This window comes from Caretta caretta, chromosome 3, assembly GCF_965140235.1.
Source record: "Caretta caretta isolate rCarCar2 chromosome 3, rCarCar1.hap1, whole genome shotgun sequence".
Taxonomy (NCBI): domain Eukaryota; kingdom Metazoa; phylum Chordata; order Testudines; family Cheloniidae; genus Caretta; species Caretta caretta.
In genome coordinates, this window is record NC_134208.1 from 121,343,163 (window position 1) to 121,364,734 (window position 21,572).

General features: G+C 42.5%; 1 protein-coding gene across 1 annotated transcript; it reads right to left on the minus strand.

Moving 5' to 3' along the window:
• Positions 1 to 8,327: 8,327 nt before the first annotated feature.
• Positions 8,328 to 19,171, minus strand: TAGAP (T cell activation RhoGTPase activating protein). The gene is made up of 10 exons (XM_048844119.2): positions 19,061 to 19,171; positions 18,503 to 18,587; positions 18,346 to 18,399; positions 17,569 to 17,635; positions 16,009 to 16,178; positions 14,666 to 14,827; positions 14,048 to 14,157; positions 13,087 to 13,282; positions 12,200 to 12,317; positions 8,328 to 10,883 (listed from the first exon to the last, which is right to left on the minus strand). Exons 2-10 carry the CDS (start codon positions 18,527 to 18,529, stop codon positions 9,589 to 9,591), a joined length of 2,199 nt encoding a protein of 732 aa, XP_048700076.2. The 5' UTR covers positions 18,530 to 18,587; positions 19,061 to 19,171; the 3' UTR covers positions 8,328 to 9,588.
• Between the last annotated feature and the right edge of the window lie 2,401 nt (positions 19,172 to 21,572).

Here is a 21,572-nt window from a genome sequence, read left to right on the forward strand (position 1 = left end):
AGTACTGTGGGTTTCCTGTTTCCTTTTAGTCAAAATTAGCCCTGCTGGAGATGTATACGATAGAATTAGGAGTTACTGTTGCTAACAAAAATTAATGGAGATACTATGTGTAATAGTTGCATGTGATCTGCACCTGGACTTTGTGATTTATAGGTTTGAAACACTTGTGAGATCAGAATATCTAAATGAGTCACTGTGTCAGTGGCAAGGACATGGGTGATCATTCCCACTGGTTGGAGCAGGAGTCATGCCTAGTGGTTAGCACAGGAGTTGGTAATTAGGAATCAGAGCCAAGGGTTAGAACCAAAGGCTAGGGGTAAACTGGCACATGAAAAATCACAGCCATGGTCAAATGCTTTGAGCTGCCATTGAACAGCTGCTGGGCTTAAGAGCCAGTCTGCTAATTCTTCTAACCAATCAGACAGCCTACTGCAGGCCAGATGTGCTCCTTAGATTGCCTGCAGACTGACTCTGCTGTAGTAGGCCCTGACCTGAGGGTTGGTTTCTCGACTTCCTTGCACCTCATGTAGTCACTTGCAAAGAGAGTGCAAAAATAGTACTGGAGCAGAGTGATAGCATTTGCCACCCACTTTGCACAGGTCTAAGTGACCACATGAGGTGAAAGCAGTGGGGAAGTAGTTCTATTAACAGAATCCATTTTGCAGCATTAGTAGAGAGGTGGAATGATTGGAGTGCATATTACTTGGCAACGTGATTTATATTGAATAAAAACGTTGAATTATATTGTGTAAGCAGTGTCAGGATGAGCTTCACCCTTACATCTGGTGGTGAGGTGTGGCAAGTTGTGGAAAAGAACTTCAGGGGCCGATCTCATTTGCGTAGGCACACCCACCCTGCCTAGAATGAGGCCATAGCTGCCCAAATGGTCACTTTGGCTGCTGTGGGATCCCCAGTGTCTCTGTTATTGGGGCAGGAAGAATAAATTGTTATTACCCTGATTATGGGAACTGTGCTTGGAACTGTACTCGGCCTTTTGTTATGATGGAGGGACTCACCATCAACTAAGTAGCACTAGCTAGGCAAGGGTCATGGGTTCCAAAACTCTGTGAATTGAGAGAGGTTGGGGACAAGTATTAATACTTGGTGGCATGGGCCCCTTGGTGAGGGCCTTACATGCTAATTGCACTGCCTTCTCTCTCCACTGTAGAATATTAGAGCTAATTTTGATTTCATTAGGAGTCTAGTTACAGGCTGCTGAGCTCGCTTTGGGCTAATGGTGCACCAGCACTGAGGCTCCCCTACTACAAGCTGAAATCACTGAGCGTTGTGTTAAGTAGTGGGGGAGCCTGAAGATATATTGTGGAGCAGTTTGCGGGACGGACGGCGGGAGCTGCTTGTGGGCCGCAAAGCGGAGCAAAGCAGTTTGTGGGGCAGCTGGCGGAGCAGAGCGGAGCGAAGGCCTATAGAGCTGTGGGGCGGTCAGCTTCAGATCATGTAAGGTGCCTCTTATCCCCGCCCCCATCTTCACCCAGGTTGGGAGGTAAAGCTCTGCAGATAAACTCTCGAACTCTGGGGCTGCCCTGACCAGGGACAGAGACTTTTGGGTCGTTGGACTTTTGGGACTTTGGGTGATTTGGGGTTGCTGGACTCAAGAACCAAAGGGAAAGGGCATGCCCCAATTTGCTTGGGGTGGGTTTTTTGCTCATGGGTTGTGTTAGGAATCCTGTTGGTGGTGTTTCCACAACATAATGCCACATTGTTTCTCTCTGTTATTAAAAGGCTTTTTGCTACACTCAGACTATGTGCTTGCGAGACGGGAAGTATTGCCTCTTGGAGGCACCCAGCTGGGGTGGTATATATTTGTCCCAGGTCACTGGGTGGGGGCTTGAGCCGGTTTGCATTTTGTTATTGGAATGGATCCCCTAGATATTGAACCCGGCCCTTGTTGCTGCCAACTCTGACGGGCAGAAGGGTTACAATTGAATCACAGTTTTTCATTTTTCTCTCTCTAATTTTCTTTCCATTAGAGGGAATGGATTAAGGGTTTATTGGAGAGGAGAGATTTATTGGAGAGAATAGTATTTTTGCTTTGGAGGCTTTGGCAGTGTGATCTACTCAAATTTCTTTTGTGTGTTGGTTTTGTGTGTCTGTCTGTTAGTTTGATGTAGGTGGCTTTTTTTTTTTCTGAGGATCCCGTGGAAAGGAGGTTCTCAAGAGAAATCCAGTTGATAGAGACATAAGGTGCCTGACAGCCCTTATGTAGTCATGTTTTTCTCTAGGGAATGGTTGAGATTGGAGCTCCTGGAAAAGGAGAGTAGAAGTTCCCTTTTCTTTTCCCCAGGACCCTTTGTTTCAGTTTTAAATCCTCTGCAGTTCAGAGAATTTTTCTACTTCATTCCGTTCAAGCCTTCATCTATGTATGAGATATGAGTGAAGAGTGAGCATGCTACTTTCCATTCCCCTTTTGTCCCAAATCTCTGTGGCATTTCCAAGAAGAAAGTCAAGGAAAGTGTGGACCCCTTACTGAATGAGGGAGGCAACCTAGTGACAGAGGATGTGGAAAAAGCTAATGTACTCAATGCTTTTTTTGCTTCTGTCTTCATGAACAAGGTCAGCTCCCAGACTACTGCACTGGGCAGCACAGCATGGGGAGAAGGTGACCAGCCCTCTGTGGAGAAAGAAGTGGTCCGGGACTATTTAGAAAAGCTGGATGAGCACAAGTCCATCGGGCCGGATGCGTTGCATCTGAGAGTGCTAAAGGAGTTGGCGGATGTGATTGCAGAGCCATTGGCCATTATCTTTGAAAACTCATGGCTATCGGGGGAGGTCCCAGATAACTAGAAAAAGGCTAATATAGTGCCCATCTTTAAAAAAGGGAAGAAGGAGGATCCCGGGAACTACAGACCAGTCAGCCTCACCTCAGTCCCTGGAAAAATCATGGAGCAGGTCCTCAAGGAATCAATTCTGAAGCACTTAGAGGAAAGGAAAGTGATCAGGAATGGTCAGCATGGATTCACCAAGGGCAAGTCATGCCTGACTAATCTAATTGCCTTCTATGACGAGATAACTGGCTCTGTGGATGAAGGGAAAGCAGTGGACGTGTTGTTCCTTGACTTCAGCAAAGCTTTTGACATGATCTCCCACAGTATTCTTGTCAGCAAATTAAAGAAGTATGGGCTGGATGAATGGACTATAAAGTGGATAGAAAGCTGGCTAGATTGTCGGGCTCAACGGGTAGTGATCAATGGCTTGATGTCTATTTGGCAGCCAGTATCAAGTGGAGTGCCCCAGGGGTTGGTCCTGGGGCCGGTTTTGTTCAATACCTTCATTAATGATCTGGAGGATGGTGTGGATTGCACCCTCAGCAAGTTTGCAGATGACACTAAACTGGGAGGAGGGGTAGATACGCTGGAGGGTAGGGATAGGATACAGAGGGACCTAGACAAATTGGAGGATTGGGCCAAAAGAAATCTGATGAGGTTCAACAAGGACAAGTGCAGAGTCCTGCACTTAGGACGGAAGAATCCAATGCACCGTTACAGACTAGGGACCGAATGGCTCGGCAGCAGTTCTGCAGAAAAGGACCTAGGGGTGGCAGTGGACGAGAAGCTGGATATGAGTCAGCAGTGTGCCCTTGTTGCCAAGAAGGCCAATGGCATTTTGGGATGTATAAGTAGGGGCATTGCCAGCAGATCGAGGGACGTGATCGTTCCCCTCTATTCGACATTGGTGAGGCCTCATCTGGAGTACTGTGTCCAGTTTTGGGCCCCACACTACAAGAAGGATGTGGATAAATTGGAGAGAGTCCAGCGAAGGGCAACAAAAATGATTAGGGGTCTGGAACACATGAGTTATGAGGAGAGGCTGAGGGAACTGGGATTGTTTAGTCTGCAGAAGAGAAGAATGAGGGGGGATTTGATAGCTGCTTTCAACTACCTGAAAGGGGGTTCCACAGAGGATGGCTCTAGACTGTTCTCAGTGATAGCAGATGACAGAACAAGGAGTAATGGTCTCAAGTTGCAGTGGGGGAGATTTAGGTTGGATATTAGGAAAAACTTTTTCACTAGAAGGGTGGTGAAACACTGGAATGCGTTACCTAGGGAGGTGGTGGAATCTCCTTTTTTAGATATTTTTAAGGTCAGGCTTGACAAAGCCCTGGCTGGGATGATTTAGTTGGGGATCGGTCCTGCTTTGAGCAGGGGGTTTGACTAGATGACCTCCTGAGGTCCCTTCCAACCCTGATATTCTATGATTCTATCTTTGGTTCCCTGAGGTGGAAAGGAATTATTCTTCTTTGTCCTTGTGTGTTCTGGTAGGCCCTCAGAATGCAGCTCTGTGACTTACAACTAGGCCATTGGAGGCCAGTATGTAAATATCTTCATGTTTAACCTTTCTTATAGGTCCTGCTACTTCACTCAGGTGCCTAGTTTCTGTCTAGACTTTTGTATTGGGCTCATTACTGAGGTATGTGAGTGTCTTTGCGGCATAGTACTCAACAGGACAAGAGTTTCCTTCTCTGAGTCAAGAGTTCTGCTCAGGTGCAGTGGAAGGCTGCCTGAAATTGTGATCTGTAGCCCATGGGGGTGGCATGAGCATGTACTGGTGTGCAATCAAACAGTGGAAGCACAGCTGTGATATAGAGGTCAGGTAGCAAAAACCAGAACTGATTGGAGACAGAACAGAAACTCCCTGTCTGTCTAAAAATAACACAGACTGGGGTTTTCCTTTGGGGTTTAAAATCTTTTTTGTTTTATGTTGTACTTCTTTATATTGGCGTTGGAGGTATTTGATGCCTTAGTTTAGGAGAGAACTCTGTGCAGTAAGCATGCTGTATGGAACTGTTTTGTGTATGTAAACAGGTGCCCTTAGTAATTTTAGCTTTGGCTTTTTCAAATTTCAGACGTACACATGAGTCTAAGCTGGAACCCTGGGTAAGTATAGTTTTGCACTTTTGGTAAATTTGTGTCTGGACCTAGAGGAAAACCTAGTTTCTCAGACTCCTTTTTATTCAACATTTTATGGAGACCTCAATCTCACTTAAAAAAAAATCTTGAGAAATCATGTGGCTTCATTTTAGTTTGCAGCTGGATGGAATGCATATTAGCCTATGAAGTACTCTGATCCCATCACAGAGGGTATGTCTACACTACAATTAAAAATCCACAGCTTACCCATGCCAGCTGGCCTGGGTTTGTGCTAAGGGGGCTGTTTAATTGCTGTGTAGACATTTGGGCTTGGGCTGCAGCACCCTCTGAGATGGGAGGATCCCAAAGCTCAGGCTGGAGCCTGAGCACCAACGTTGACACCACAATTAAACAGCCTCTTAACTCAACCCCCTGTGAGCCCAAGTCAGCTGGCATGGGCTAGCTGTGGGTTTTTAGCTGCAGTGTAGACCTACCCAGATAGAGTCCTTGTTAAGCCAGCAAGATGTTAATGTCTCCTATACTAGCCTGTTTAAAACTCTAGTGATGTTTGTCAGTGCAGGATGTAGAGTTCTTTTGTAATGTATATTATATCATGTAAAGTAAAAAACTTGCAAGCCCTACTTCTCGGAATTAATTACTGAATAGTGACAAAATCCAAGAGAATCAATCTTCAAAGCAAGGTAAATGTATCAAAGTAAGAAACTTATTTGTCAGTGTTGTCAGGGTCAGAGGGGACCAAGCATGAATAAAACTTGGGTAGTAGTTCTTGGGTAGTAGTAATGCCGTCCGACGTCACTAGTGTGGTGCTCTGCTCTGTCTAGGGTGACCAGCCAGCAAGTGTGAAAAATCGGGACAGAGCGGGGGGTAATAGGAGCCTATATAAGAAAAAGACCCAAAGATCAGTACTGTCCCGATTTTATAGGGACAGTACTGATATCTGCTCACCCTAGCTCTGTCCAATGTTGATAACAGTCGGCTGCGTGTGTGTGTTCCCTCTGTGTGCTGCCCTGGCTCTGTGCAGATAGCTGGCACAGCAGACCCTGAGAGAAACCTCAAAGACCACAGACTCTGATAAACCTGGCTGGGTGCCTTCATACCTTATTGCCAAACGAAACACAGTCTCTAGCTCCCCAGATCAGATTTCTACAGTTCTGCTAGTACATGTATGCTCCCTGACAATGGACCGGCTCAATCAGTGGAGGATTTACCACTGCCCCCTAGGCCAGACAAAGACAACCCCTCAGGGGTGCATTCTTATACACAGATACAAACAAGTTACACCTCACGCCTGACATACTGAGGTACAATCCCTCTACGTAGTAAAGTGCCGCCTATCACCTTGTACATGTTGCTTCAATCAAAACAACCCCATCCATCATATAACCCTTTTGCCCCTGTCTTTAGGATGGGTCAGCATGTTCCTTGCTATCTGTGTAGAATGTGCTAATATCGGAGTGTTTTGGTACTATCTTGGCATATGTTTATACCTCTAATGTCCAGTACCTTTTAGGTATGTGTGTTTTTGCAACATCAGCCCTCTCCTTGCCAGACTCTGAGCAGGGCCTGCCTCTTGCTCACAGCTTAATTTTGCTTTATGTTAACAAAGTCTTGACCATTACTTTAGTTCAGGCCTTAGGCCTCATACCGGGCCTCTGATACAAGGGTTTGTTTCAGGGCCTCATCTTCCTACATAAGGAACTACTGAATGTAAGGGTATTAGAATCTCGCCTTTTTATCATTTACACCTGCTTTGAGGAGTGTTAGACAACACAGTAGTTGAAAGCCGGTGATGTGTCTTCACTAGTGCTCCCACTGTTGCTTCTACTGGGAGAGGTGCACAGGCAGTAACCATGAGGGGAAATGTCAGGAAAAGGAGGCAAATGTAGACAAGCCAAAAATGAAGTTGTGATTTCAAAGGGGGAGGGGGGTGTCCATCAGAATTAAGAGCTTTATCTGGAATCCTTGTGAAGCAAAGTGAAAGACTTTCTAGGGGGACCTCGTGGCACTGTGACAGTGGAAGGAATTAAATGCACTTGTTTGCTGCTAAGTGTTTGTTGTACATATAAAAAATCTGACATATCCATGACAGTAATAATGTATCATCGTTAATCAATTATTCACATACAGCATTACATCTTTCAAACAAACAAACAAACCCCCCCCCCCCCAAGGAATTCAGTATCTGTTTGGTTCTTCCATTTCCCTGAAGTAGGTGTGTTCCCCAGACAACAGAGGGGAGCTAGAATGGGAGAGAGCTGCTACTCCATGACCCTGACTGGACAGATAGCAAGCAGTGGTGTACTAGATGACGCTGGCAATCAGTATTCCCTCTAATTTTTTACATCGGTGTGTGGAATGAATTCTGTAATGTGCACCAATATGGAGGTGATGTGTGACATATCACCTTCATATTGGTGCACATAACAAAATTCATGTGGTGGATGTGGGACTGAGGGGTTCTGAGTGCAGGAGGGGGCTCAGGGCAGGGGCAGAGGGTTGGGTGCAAAGGGTGAGGGCTCTGTCTAGGGGTGAAGGTTCTGGGGTGGGGTCAGGGATGAGGGGTTTGGACTGTGGGAGGGGCTCAGGGCTGTGGCAGAGTTTCGGGGAGTGGGGGGGATGAGGGCTCTGGCTGGGGGTGTGGGCTCTGGGTGGTGCTGGGGATGAAGGGTTTGGGGTGTGGGAGGAGGCTTAGGACTAGGGCAGAGGGTTGGGTGCAGGGGGTGAGCGCTCTAGTTAGGGGTGAAGGCTTTGGGGTGGGATGGGGATGAGGGTTTCAGGGTACAGGAGGGGGCTCAGGGCTGATGCAGAGGGTTGGAGTGCAGGCTCTGGGGTGGGGCCAGGGATGAGGGGTTTGGGGTGCAGGCTTCCCTGGGCTCCAGTGGGGAGAGAGGATTCTCCCAACCCCTCTCTCTCTGCAGCAGTTTGGGGCCGAGGGAGAGGTGTCTCCCCCCAGCTGCGGCAGCTCTGTCGGGGCTGGGTTGGGCTGAGGGAGGGGCTCCTCTCTCTGGCAGCTCTGGTGGGCCCGGGCTGGGGGAGGAGCTCCTCTTCCCCAGCTGCGGTAAGTCCAGGGCAAGTCCACGCTGGGTCCGGTCGGGAGGGGCGCCTCTCCTTGCTGTGGCAGGTCCGGGCATCTCTCCCCGCTGCAGCCCTGAGCCCCTGCATAGGGCTTAATAGGCAGCTGCAAGGCCGCATGGCCGTGCAGCTTAGAGGGAACTTAACTGACAATGCCTTGCCTCAGAGAAGTGAAAAACACTTGATAATTATCTGTTGTGTTCATTCCCGCTGGGGCACCTGGCATTAGCCACTGTCAGTAGACAGGATACTGGGCTGGATGGACCTTTGGTCTGACCCAGTATGGCCGTTCTTATGTTCTTATGCAGATAGTGTGTGAATGTTTGAAAAAGAGAGAGGCCATGAATAAAATATCATAACAATTAGACATGCAGAAAAAAGTGCTTTATTGTAGTGAAATTACACTGGAGGAAAAACCAAAAAGTCTCCTCAGTCCTGGTTCAAGGCATTGAACCATAAACTGGAGATAAGTGCTATTAAAATGTGAGTTACTACATGTGAAAACACATTACACGTCCAGTCATTTTTATACTTATAAGGTTAAAAGACACTGTCAAGTATTTTTTATAACTAAAATGTTTCTCATTGTAGGTTTTAAAGAGCTGTTGGAAGCTTGAGTGTGAAATGTTTACTTGCAGGATTTTTCTTGTTCATGTACTCTGTAACATGGGGATAACAATACTTCCTTTCTCTCACCTCTGTGTGCCCTGTCTATTTAGACTATAAACTCTTCAGGGCAGGGACTGTCTCTTACAATGTATATGTACATGCCTAATAACAGAGGTCCCTGATTTTGATTGGAGATCATGACTGACTACATAATACTGCCGATTAGTTGTTGTAAGTTTGCTCTCCTAACCACCAAGGAGGGAGAGGGATTGTTTAGGAGGGCAACAATGAGTATAACTAGGAGTGATGAGATAAAAATCAAGAGAAAGGAAATTTAGCTTGAATAGTAGGAGGAACTTAATAAGAGTGAGGTTTATTAGAGTGTGAAGTAGTATCCCAAGGTAAGTGGTGGAAACATTGCTTGAGTCATTTAAAACCAGGCAGAGCTCTAGAAAAGTATGTTGTGACGAGCAGTCCTGCATTAGGAGCAGGTGGGACTGGACTAGATGATGGAACAGTTCTTTTCCATCTTTAATGTCTCAGATTCTGGGACTGAGGGATTGCTGACCCATTTTTTTAAATTAAAAAATAATCAGCAATGCATTGTGTTAGAGGGGAAAAACCATATAGCAAATTACACAAAGCCTTCATACATATATAGGAGAAAAGGCAGGTGGGATAAGTTTTGGCCCTCCCAGCCTTGAAAGTGACCTCTGAAGGATAGAAACACAACACTCTATCACACAGCTCTCACATTTCTACTCTTTTCTTTCAATGTAATATATTATGTGCAGTATATACACTTGTTTACATTATAATGCACCACACACACCCAATGCTGGAAAAACATGATACATTAGGCTGACACCCAGTTTCAGAAAAGCTTTATGCAAAAGAAGTGTTCACGTCAAGCTAGCTTAATCTTGGTCCTTTTAAAGTAAAATGTTGTGGATGATCTTTTGCAAGACATCTATTTGTACCATGTTTACTTTGTACATTGTGTTGAGAATGGACAGTCTATTTAAACATAGGATTCCTTAGCATATTTGATTTGGTCAACCTCAAAGACTGGCTGACTGCACCGTCGAATCAGATACTCTTGTTTGTTCTTTTGATAGGACTCAGACACAGTCCTGAGACGATAAACTCGAGGGGTTACAGGTAAACTTGCACGGGAATTCATTCCAATGTCAATGGTTTCAGTTTGTATTGGAGAATCATTTACCACAAAAAGTCTGTCAGAGGGTAGATCCTTCCGATATGTATCTGTTGTAACCCCTCTATTGCTGAGACATGCATGAGGAGGCAAAGAGTCTTGATTTGACACAGTTGCTCTCATATTCTGAACTGTTAAGGTACTGTATGAGGGGACCTTAGCAGCCAGGCAGTTTTTAGTAGCCTCTTCATACGATGGTGGTTTGCCAGGATTTTTCTGGTCCACTTCCCTAAACACCTCATCAGCTGACCTGAAACGAGACCTTGGTTGATATACCACAGATAATGGTTTGCCATTGTTGGTACAGTGTTCCTGGACTATTCTGCATGAAAACTGATTTTCTTTCTTTGAGTCCTTCTTGAAGCTGTTTCTTTGAAAGCCTATGGCTTTTCCAGGCTCCCAACTTTGGGTTTTTGTTAGCACTTTCTTGCGGGTTGCCAAACAAAATGACATGGAGTGCTTTTTGATCTCTCTGATGGGTGTATCACTTTCATCTGCAGTCTTGGTGGAAAAGGACTGGGGTCTGTTTAAGAAGTTTCTCTTGGGACTGGAAGGAGAAACTAATGGTGAGCTGGTAAAGACAGAGCAGTCAGAACTAGATAAGGAGCTATCCAAAGAACAGTTGGAGGATGTTTTGGGTAATGAGCCACTTGATAATTCTGATGGCAAGTTGGTTTTCACACTTAGGTTTAGTGGCTTTTTAGTCCTATAGTGACCTCCAGGAAAAAATTCCCCTGACAGGTGCTTTTCCAGTTCTTGACCTTGCAACCTCAGCTGTTCCTGCTGGATGGTGAAATTATCCTCACTTTTGGTTAGTTTCTGGCTCCTTATCTTGCCTTCAAGGTAGTCCTTCAAGGACATGTCTGGCTCAGAGAATCTCCTATCCAGTGTGCTTATGGAGTTTTTAAAAACGGTTAGTGAAGAGGCAGACGGGAGGAGGTCCTGTGGTTTTTGGCATTGTGGCTCTCTGGTGCTCAGGCTATTGGTTTTCCCTTTGGCCTTCTGGAGCTGCTTGATTTGAGAAATGCTGGAGCTGTATTCAGCCTTGGGATCATTGCTGTCATAGGCAGAGTCATTTTGCTGAGTGGGAGATAACAGTTCTGTGGGAGAGGAAGAAATTGTCAGTACATTACATGCTAAGCAAAAACTACTTGAAAACAACAATTATTGATGTGCTGATCTCCATTTATTCATAGTTCTGGTGCCAGATCCTCAGCTGATGTAAACTGACGTCAGTGGAACTCAGCAACTTATACCAGTTGAGAATCTGACCTATGTAGTTTAGTCTAACACCTCAAGAGTTCTTATCTGACAAATTCACTGCATTCAGGTATATACCCAACTAACTGTAGCATAATATTTTTAGGAGGGCTAAAGGGGGAGAAAGAAAGGTAAACAATTTTACAAATGGGGATAGAAAAAAACAAGTAGAAAAGAAAAAACAGCTATGAGCAACCATTATATTCTATAGCTTCCCAATCTGGCACATTTGTTTCAATTTTCATAATTCTTTTTAGGAACAATCTTCTTAATCCATTTATATCAAAAAGGATAGTGGGTCACCTTAAAATCAGTGAGGTTGAACTGCAGTTTTAACTTAGCTTAGGGTAGGGGCTGGTGCAAGGCAGGTGCTCTGACTGCCTTTGTAAAGGGACAGCATATACTGTCCCAACACGGGGCCAGCAAGAGGTTGGGACAAGGTTATGGAACCATCCCCTCCTTGAAGGTTTCTAGAGCTGCCAATAATGATACCTAAGGTCCTTACACTCAGGGAGCACACAGATCTGGGGTTGTGTTTGGCACCTGTCAAAGGATTCATAGTGGGAAAGGGTCCTTATTCCCTCTTACATACCTGCCCAGGGGCAGGAACAATCTGGCCCATAATGAACAACATTCAGCCCTTGGATGTGACTTCATTGGCAGCTACACATATACAGACAGTGACATTTGGACCTCAGGAAGTTCCACTAAGAGGACATTTAATGATCATTGTGGACTCAACACAGTGAGGTGCTGAGTGCCCTCAATTCCTACTGACTTCAATGGGAGCTGAGGGCACTCAGCAGCTTGCAGCATAGAGTCCTATGAGAGGCTATGAATACGATGATTTTATAAACTGTATGAACAGCTGATGTTTGGCATTGGGAATGAATCTAGCCTTGTGGGATATTGTCATTTTAAGTGACTTCTTTAGCATGTAGAACACGCTCCAATAAAATAACATTCGCAGTTTGTGTCTGGCACTCAGAAAACCTCTGTACTTTCAGTAACATTTTAATACATTTTAACATAAACGTGCTTCAATAACTTGATAGACCAGATACCATGCATAAATATATACACGGATGTTATTTATCCAGATCTGGAGTGGATCCAATACACGCAATATGTAAAGTACATCCACACATCATAGTACCTGTGGAGCTGTCTGTGTGTTCCAGTGAATCATCAGCTGAGGGACTGAAGAGCAAAGATATATCCTCCCCAAATATTTCAAAGTAGTTATCAATGAGGAATTCCACTAATGTCTTAACCTGTGAAAATAAAATAATTATTTTTGTGTGTGTTAAACTAAGCATTTGAACTGGCAGTTTCAGAACTGGCACTGTTTTTTTTTTTTTTTTTTTGCAGTTTAAGATCTATTGTTAACTAATTTATTTTAACTGAAGGGATATGAATAACATGTATAGTATATAATAATCTTTCATAATACTGTACAGTACTTTTGCATATAATACTACAGCAGCTGGGTAGCTGCTACAACATTAGATTAAGCCACTCCTTTATAAAGAGCTCCACATATCAGACAGCAAGTTATCTTTGAACAGAACCATGCTGAACGATGAAGGGCTTGCAGGAATGGATGGATCCTGTGAAAATGTTAGCCTCATGTTACATAATGGGCCACTTTGGAACAGGGGTCCTGTGGATCTGCTCAGATTTATCCAAGAAGACTTAACTCTCACTTGAAGATTACAACTCAGATAGTGTATGTGTGTGTGTATATATGTGTGTATATATCTATATATATACACACACACACTGTATATTTTATTGATATATATGTGTTCAGTACATTTGTATTCAGGAGCTGGAAATATGAGTAGTGTGTACTCTAGGCTAACTTATTGTTTGTACAATGTAGATGATGAGGCAAGGAGACTTGATGACCTGTTTCTGAATGGACCAGTGAGGGGTTGACCCAGAGATGGCTGGTAGTGGTGCCTCACTTAGCTTCTGAAGATAAATAGTAATGGTAAGAGTCTGTTTAGGGGAGCAGCAGAGGGAGGAAGCCAAACTAACCTTGTCATTCAGCTGTTTCTGGATTTCAAGTGGTAAGGTTTCATCATGCTTTGGAGTCAGCAGGTTTGGCCCAATGCAGATAGCAAGATTGCTGGAATCCATCCGGTTGACCTCAGAGGTTTTGCTGAGATGGTGAAGCACAAAGACCAAATGCTTGAGCAAGAGGAGATTTGGTCTTGGTAATTTGTCTGCAACCCTAAGAAACATGAAAAAATGCAAAATTAAGTAGGTGACAATGACCTCGTCTTTATGGGAACAAGTTTCAGTTTAGCTCACGTACACAACACTTCCTCCAAAAAGAGGAAAACAATTATTTTAACTGTTTTACTAAACTACCATTCAAAAATCCCCAGCAGCAGCTGATTGTGTGGCTAACCATAACGTCTTGACTGGCAAGCAAGCGTTAGAATACTGCATGTTTTAAAATAAATTAACAATGTTAATAAATGATATGTAATCTGGAAATATCACTGGAGAGGTTCAATAATATCATCCTTAACTCTTCTAAAGTCATGTTATGTAGCTTTACAGTTATTTCATATAAATCAGCTGTTAATTATAATTTATATTTTTCTGTTTTTTTCCCCCCACAAGAATGAAAAATTATCTTTTGTTTTCCCAGGACCAGGGTTCAAACCAATGGAAGCTTTTCCATTGACTTTAATGGGGTTTGGATGAGGCCCCAGATGACTGTCCACTGTTGATGTACGACATTAATCACCAAAACATTGCAAGCCTGTTTGTTCATTATTCCGGAGGCCTTATGTTTTTTAAATCAATCTCATATACATTTAGGATAGTATTGTTACTAGAGAAATGCTGTTCTGCACCGTTTTCACTCCAAAATTAACCACTGGAGGAGTTGCACCAACTTTCTACAAATGACATGAGTGGAAATGTTTCCAGGAAGGTCACTGGATCTGGATTGCTCCATTTCAATGGGACTGATTGCAAAACTTACTCTTTCAATCCTCCAATTCTGTCAGGATTGCTCTGCTTCTCCATTGCTGTCATCCACTCGTCATAAAGTTCAGATGACAGTAGCTTATGTGGGATATTTCGGAGGAAATCCTGCAGTGAAGAGACCTTTTGTTTAGCATTTGGATAATACCATTTACGATGGAATGAACATAAAGACATTTCTTGCCTTTTGATTATTACTAAGACTTTGACTCAGCACAGTGCTCATCAATTTTAGCTATATGGTATATGAGGTACATATATATATATATATATACACACACACACACACAACCATTCATGTATGTTGTATGAATATATACAAAACAGCATGAAGTGCTTTACAAAGAAAGATAAAATATAGTTATCCCCACTTAACAGAAGGGAAAACTGAGGCCATGAAGTGACTTGTCCAAGGTCACATAGGAACTGGAAGTCAGTGGCAGAAAAATAAAATAAGAAATTAAAAGGGTTATCAATTTTTTCCTGAAGCTTAAAAAGTTTAGTCTAGTTTCACTTTGGTTTTAATTTTGGTTCCAGGTTAGGATCTGTTCTAGTTACTAGTTTGCCCATTCCTGTTAGAAATCTACTCTCACAGCTAGGGGTCAGGTACATTTACCTTAAAGACCACTGCTAACAGATGCACGGGTTTGCCTTCCAAGTCAACCTTTCCTCCTGAGTTCAGTTCTTCCTTCAACTCCTTGCGTGCTTTTTCATTGGCAGCTTTTCTGAATATTCCTTCAGTGAAAGGTCCTTTAAAATACAGTGTAGTAAGGATATCCTATAGGAAACACACATACAGAAATGGAAGAATGGTAAGGGAGGCCATATAGAGCATAACTGTGTTATTAAAGATATGAGCATATTTAACTGGGAGCTGCACTGTTCTTAAAGTGGGATACCATCTAGTGTTGGTTTGCAATAAGTTACACTTTAAGGTCTTGACTTTTCTCTCACTTTAACTTTACATCAACTTCAGTGGAATTACTCCTGATTGCCAGAAGGAGATGAATTGGGCACTCATGTTTTTATCCCCGCCCCCATACTGAATGCCTAGTGAAGCTCATTTTGGAAAAAAAATATCCATTGCTTGAATGTGGGCAAAGTCCAGTTCTAAGCTTACTGTACACTTATTGACAAGTGGCCTCAATACGTGTTTCCTTTGCTTTAGTGAGGTGGCATTTGTGTCAGTCAGAAGGTATTTGCTCAAAAGCTGAGTGCTTTTTTTCAGGGAAAGATGTAATTCATAATGTCCTTATGCTTCTGAAATATTTGAAAGGTGAAGTGACTTTCTCAAGATCACACATGCCAATGACATGATTAAGAAGGTAACTCACTTTTCCTGACTCCCAGATCAGTGCCCTCACCAGTGGACCACACTTCTAACACAAGCTACAGGGGCTGAACCCAACCCCACACATCTGAATACCCTCAAACTTTGGATTTGCATCTGAACTCTGCGACTAACCCTTTCTCTATAGTTAGCCAACCCAAGCCTCTTCATCACCCTGAACTTCACAGCTGTTCAGCTGCTGCTTTTCTACTGACTTTTGATGGTCTAATCCATGCATTTTTTTTATAGTCCCTTAGTCTGCAATCCTCATGTGTGTAATTCTCATTGAAGAAAATGGGAGTTGAGGGATTGGGTTTTTCTAGAACAGAGGAAATCCCCACCTTGCTTAGTAGCACTATTATTTGCGCATGAATATTAATACCAAGCTCTTATACAGAGATTTTTATTGGTAAGTCTCAAAACACTTTACAAATGAGGTATCATTAGTCTCATTTAAAAGATGGGGAAACTGAGGCAGAGAGCTGATGTGACATGCCTAAGGTCATCAGCAGACCCAGAAGCAGAACTGAGGTCTCTTGAATACTAGTCTAGTGCCCTACCCACTAGGACATACTGCCACTCATTAGAGATAAGAAATACCAAATGACTACTACTAGCTGTTCGCTTACCTGAATGGGTTTGGGGAGTGTGTCATCTTCACCACAGACAATTGACAGAGGCTGATCAAACAGAGAAGTCTTCAGATCAGATTCTAAATGTCCCGAGGACTCTGATATGTTAGAGTTCCATCGCAGCGCGAAGGGCCATGATATCACCTTCTTTCTTTTCTTATTACCATCTATTACAAGCAAGAGCAAAACAAAAATGAAAGGAAAGTCAGTGTGAGAAAGCTACTGTGGATATGATCTGGTATGCTCTGTGACAGAGGAAATAATATGCACCATAAACATTAAAACAAGGATGTCAAGCTAAACAGAGCAAAGCTAAACTGAAAGATAGCTAAGATGTTACTAAGGAAACAAGTCCTTAAACTGTAACACTCTGACCAGCTCTATAAAGATAGCAACTTTCTTGTTTCTATGTTGTACTCGCTGTTTCCTCTTAGCATTAGACCTACAGCAGGAATGTATGCAGCCCAAGAACTGCTTTTGTGGTTGATTCAACAGTTTGCAGTTTGCAGTGTTATGAATATTCTTTCACTACATTATTTGACCCTGCTCAATGTCCCTGTTAGTGGGTTCATGGAAGTGGGGGTTCTTTCTTTCTTTCTTTCTTTCTTTCTTTCTTTCTTTCTTTCTTTCTTTCTTTCTAGCACCTTGCAAAGGATTGATTACAAGCACATCCTTTCATATCTTGCACCTTGTGGATAAATCTCCCCACTGTATTTTCCACTGAATGCATCCGATGAAGTGAGCTGTAGCTCACGAAAGCTTATGCTCAAATAAATTTGTTAGTCTCTAAGGTGCCACAAAGTACTCCTTCTCTTTTTGCGGATACAGACTAACATGGCTGCTACTCTGAAACTTGTGGATACCAGTGTTCCATACCTCTCATAGATCACACACTGGCTCTTTTTGCTTTAGTAGATATGGACTTTTTTCAGTTTAGGGGTGGGTGGCTCTGGCCATCTGCATATGTGTGTTGTTGCTGGCCCATTGGATGCAACCTCTAAGACTTTAAAGTTTTGTTCCAGCCGGCCACAAGGGGGTGTCCTAGAACACAGCACACATGCCTGGAGGATATGAACAACTCTCCTAGCCCTCTGCTGTTTGAGGTTCCTAGATTTCCCATGGTTGGATTTGAACCTGGATCTTAAACATAGTGGCATGTTGGGAACTTGAAGATTACAGTGTGCTGAAGCTTATGTTTTCCCCATAAAGCATAACTGGGAGTGTTTTCTAAACAAGTTGCCTTCTGTGCAGAAATTGAATATCCCAACACCAAAATGAAATGGAAAATTTGCTATGTGTGCTAGAGGTTAGCAGGACTTGCACTTGTGGCTCATTAAAGTCCTGCTAATTAAGGGTTAAAAATAATAACAATGTCACATAATGTGATATTAACACACATAATATCAATTAACAACAAACCCTGTTTTCCTGCTTCCAGTACTATGTGTGTGTGTGTGTGTGTATATATATATATATATATATAAAACAGCTTTAGTTTTGCAGAAATACCAGCTTTCAACACTCATGTAAGAAGAAAAGTTTTTTTTCAAAACTTACCAATCAGATGGCAAAGCCCATCTTCACTGTCACACGACACCAACAAGTGGCATTTCTTGATATCACCCTAAAATAAATGTTAGTCAGTCATGAAGCAGACAAAGATAAAAAAAACCAACAGCCAACCACATCTGTATCTCAAAAGCCTGTGATATGTTTCATATACAAAATGGAAAAATATAGCATCACAGGATTAATGATTAAGTCTAGCAATTAAACGTAGGCTCTGTATTATATAGAACTATCCAGTCCTAATGTTTAAGTTGCTATTAGGAACATAGGAATTGCCAGACTGGGTCATACCCAAGGTCCATTATCCTATCCCTGACAGTGGCTAGCACCAGATGTTTCAGAGGAAGGTGTAAGATCCCTGCAGTAGGCAGATGTGGGACAATCTGCCTTCCACATAGGTCTTATTCTGATCTCTAATAGTTAGAAATCTGCTTAAATCCTGAAACATTCCAAAATATTTTCATTAACTATTTTGACTGGATATTCTTGATATCCTTAAAAATATCCAATCTCTTTTTGAATCTTGCTTAAACTAACTTTAAACATCGTCACTGCTGCATATTTGCTCTTTAGATGTAATATCTAAACAAGGCAGAAATTAAATACACAACAAGGTCTGGATCCTCAGCTTGTGTAAATCAGCAAACTCCACTGACTTCAGCAGAATGATGCCAATTTACACGAGGTGAGGATCTGACCCCAAGTTTGCCAGGGTATTACACATGAACATACAATAAGAACTGGATGGAGTTAGAGATTATTTACCTCTGACTGGCACTCAATCAAAGTCTCCATATTGCTGGCATTTAGAGATTTTGGCTAAGAAAGAAAACAAATACAAAATGTGAGAAACTATTCCAACATTATTTGTAAAAATTATTTTTTTTTAAAGTAGATCCATTGACTCATTAAAAACACTTACAGCATTGCAGCTGCTTAACACCTTCATTAGGAATTTAGTTGATGGAACTTTAGTGATTCTGGTTCCCTTGGTTTCTTTTGTTTGCCTGTGCAGAATGAATGGACAAAGAAATAACGGTTACCCACCATAACATTTAACCATTCTTTTGTGGCTCTACTGCAAGCCAAAATATCATTTAAAATATATCTTGAAATAAGAAGTCAATCTCTCTATCCTTAGCAAACTATAAAATATTATTATGGGAGCTGAAATTATAGCTGTAATGCATTTAGTACAACTACCATAGATATGCCTTCCTTTAAAAAAGAGCTTTTCACTTTCACTACATGTAAGGAGTAGATAATAATGCTGAAAGCTAGACCATAAAACTCAAATCTTACATCAGTGCTAATTTTCAAATACGACACTAAACTCGCTCAATCTGCTATGCACAACAGCCACAATGGCAATGGGTGACCTCCTTCCCCAGGACATAATTTCTGCAGTCTAAATTTGTAGTATTACACTAACTTTACTATTTACTGGGTACATGCATTTCATAGGCAGAACAGGGCTTACCAGAGGATGGTATCCAGCCAGAGTTCTTTTACCTCGAGCGAACTATAGAGAAAAGGAGAAACAGCATGACTGTCTTTTCTGCCACTAATCTGCTGCAGAGACAGAAGGAGACTAAACAGTTCTACCCCCACGTGTGCTGCATTATAAACGGAGAATAGGGGAAGGTGGAAATTCACAAACTGAGACAGGAAGAAGCATCATGGGGCAGGACAAGATTCTCTGACCGACGCTTCAAAGTTCTAGCTTCCTCTTTCCTTTTAGGGCAGCGGCAGTGTTTTTATTTTTTTAAAACCTTGTAGCTGTTATGCATGGAAAAGACGAGTCATCTGGCAGGTAAAGGTTCCGTGTAATGCCACTGTCACCAGGTAGGATGTGTGAAAAGGATGATGCAGTGCAGGCAGGTTAAAATTAATTTTTAAAGGGCAATTTGCACTGTTTAACACCCCCATGCTAGTCAAATACCATCGCTTTTGCAATGAAAAAGACGTCATCCGGTTAAATGTGACCCTACATTTAGGTTTGTCAAGCTTTTCATGACACCTTACACCAATAGACATATTTCTATGCATTATTTTTTAAAAACTACAATGGACACTGCTTTTAAACAAGTGCAACAACAACCTTTGCAGCATTGGGCTAGTTCCTGAAAAATCTAAAAAAATGAAATTGACTAAAGAGTGACAATGAGTTTTCCATTGTCCCAGTTGACTGCAGTTCAAAAGATAAATATACTGCATATAAAGTGAAAGGTGAATCTGAATTTTACAGGCTTTTCCATTTTAATAATCTAAGGTATTGTTAGTAGCAGTGGTAAGTAAATCTATTTATTAAAAGTAAAACCAGTTTGTCTAGATAATGAAAAGGGATTTGAATAAAACTGATGAAAAGTCAAGAAACTTGCAGTAAGAGCTCCCTGTGCCCTTCCTTAACAACAGCTTCTTGTAAGAAATAAATCTGAGTCTGACACTGACTTCTTCTGTGGCCTGGGAGAAGCCACTTCTCTGCCTCTGATTATCTGCAAAATGGGGATAGAGTAATAGAATCATAGGACTGGAAGGGACCTCGAGAGGTCATCTAGTCCAGTTCTCTGCACTCATGGCAGGACTAAGTATTCTCTAGACCATCCCTGACAGGTGGTAACAATGCTCAGCTATATTGCGAGGGACGTTGTGAAGATTCAGTAGGGTTTGTAAAATAAAGATGAAAGCTGCTACATAAGTGTGAAATATTATTAAGAAAATAAAGGTTTAAATTTATTCCAGACAGGCAGAGAGAGGGGCCATTTTTCTCTCTTACTTGTCAATGGCTCATATATCCATTTCAGTGGTTTGTTTTTTACAGGTATTAGTATAGTGTACTGAACACATGATCTGCACTTTCCTTTTCTTTAACTAGTAACTGGACCAGGATACCTGTAGATCAGGGGTTCTCAAACTGGGGGTTATTACATGGGGATCGCGAGCTGTAAGCCTCCACCTCCAGACCCCGCTTCAACACCAGCATTTATAATAGTGTTAAATATATAAAAAAATGTTTTTAATTTATAGAGGGTCGCACTCAGAGGCTTGCTGTGTGAAATGGGTCTCCAATGCAAAAGTTTGAGAACCACTGCTGTAGATTGTAATCCGATTAATAGGTATTTTAGACTTTGCTTTACTTCGAATGCAAATTCCATACTACTACTTGGGTGCAGCGCCTCTTAATTTCACCGGTTTATCACAACAGTCCTGCATGAGTGGACCCTTTTCATGCATGGAATCGTGCTGAAGTCAGTGGGGCTCCATGTCAGGGTAGAAATCTGCTCACAGAGAATAGGTTGCAAGATCAGGGCCCATCTTTTTCCAGGAACTGACCCCAAGGGGTCCTGATATTGACTGGGGCCTTTGGGTGCTACCTTAATAGAAACAATAATAGCAATGAAGCCTTGCAAAACCATTGCAAGGGAGGTAACTGCTATTCATGTTATAAGCAACAAAATCACAGAGAGATTAAGATACTAGCTCAAAGTCACTTAGGGTACGTCTACATTGCAAAAAGAAAAGACCTGTGGCAGTGAGTCTCACAGCCCAGGCCAACCGACTGAGGCTCACGCTATAGGGCTAAAAATAGTAGTTTAGGCATCTGAGTTCAGGCTGAGACTCATAGACTTTAAGGCCAGAAGAGACCATCATGATCATCTCATCTGAACTCCTGCACCTGGCAGGCCACAGAACCTCACCCACCCACTCCTGTACTAGACCCCTAACCTCTGGCTGAGTTACTGAAGTCCTCAGACCATGGTTTAAAGACTTCAAGTTACAGAAAATTCACCATTTACAGTAGATTACACCTGCAGGTGACCCATGCTACAGAGAAAGGCGAAAAACCCACAGGGTCTCTGCCAATGTAACCTGGGGGAAAAATGCCTTCCTGACTCCAAATATGGTGATCAGTTAGACCCTGAACATGGGGCAAGACCCACCAGCCAGACACCCGGGAAAGAATTCTCTGTAGTAACTTAGAGTTACTTTGT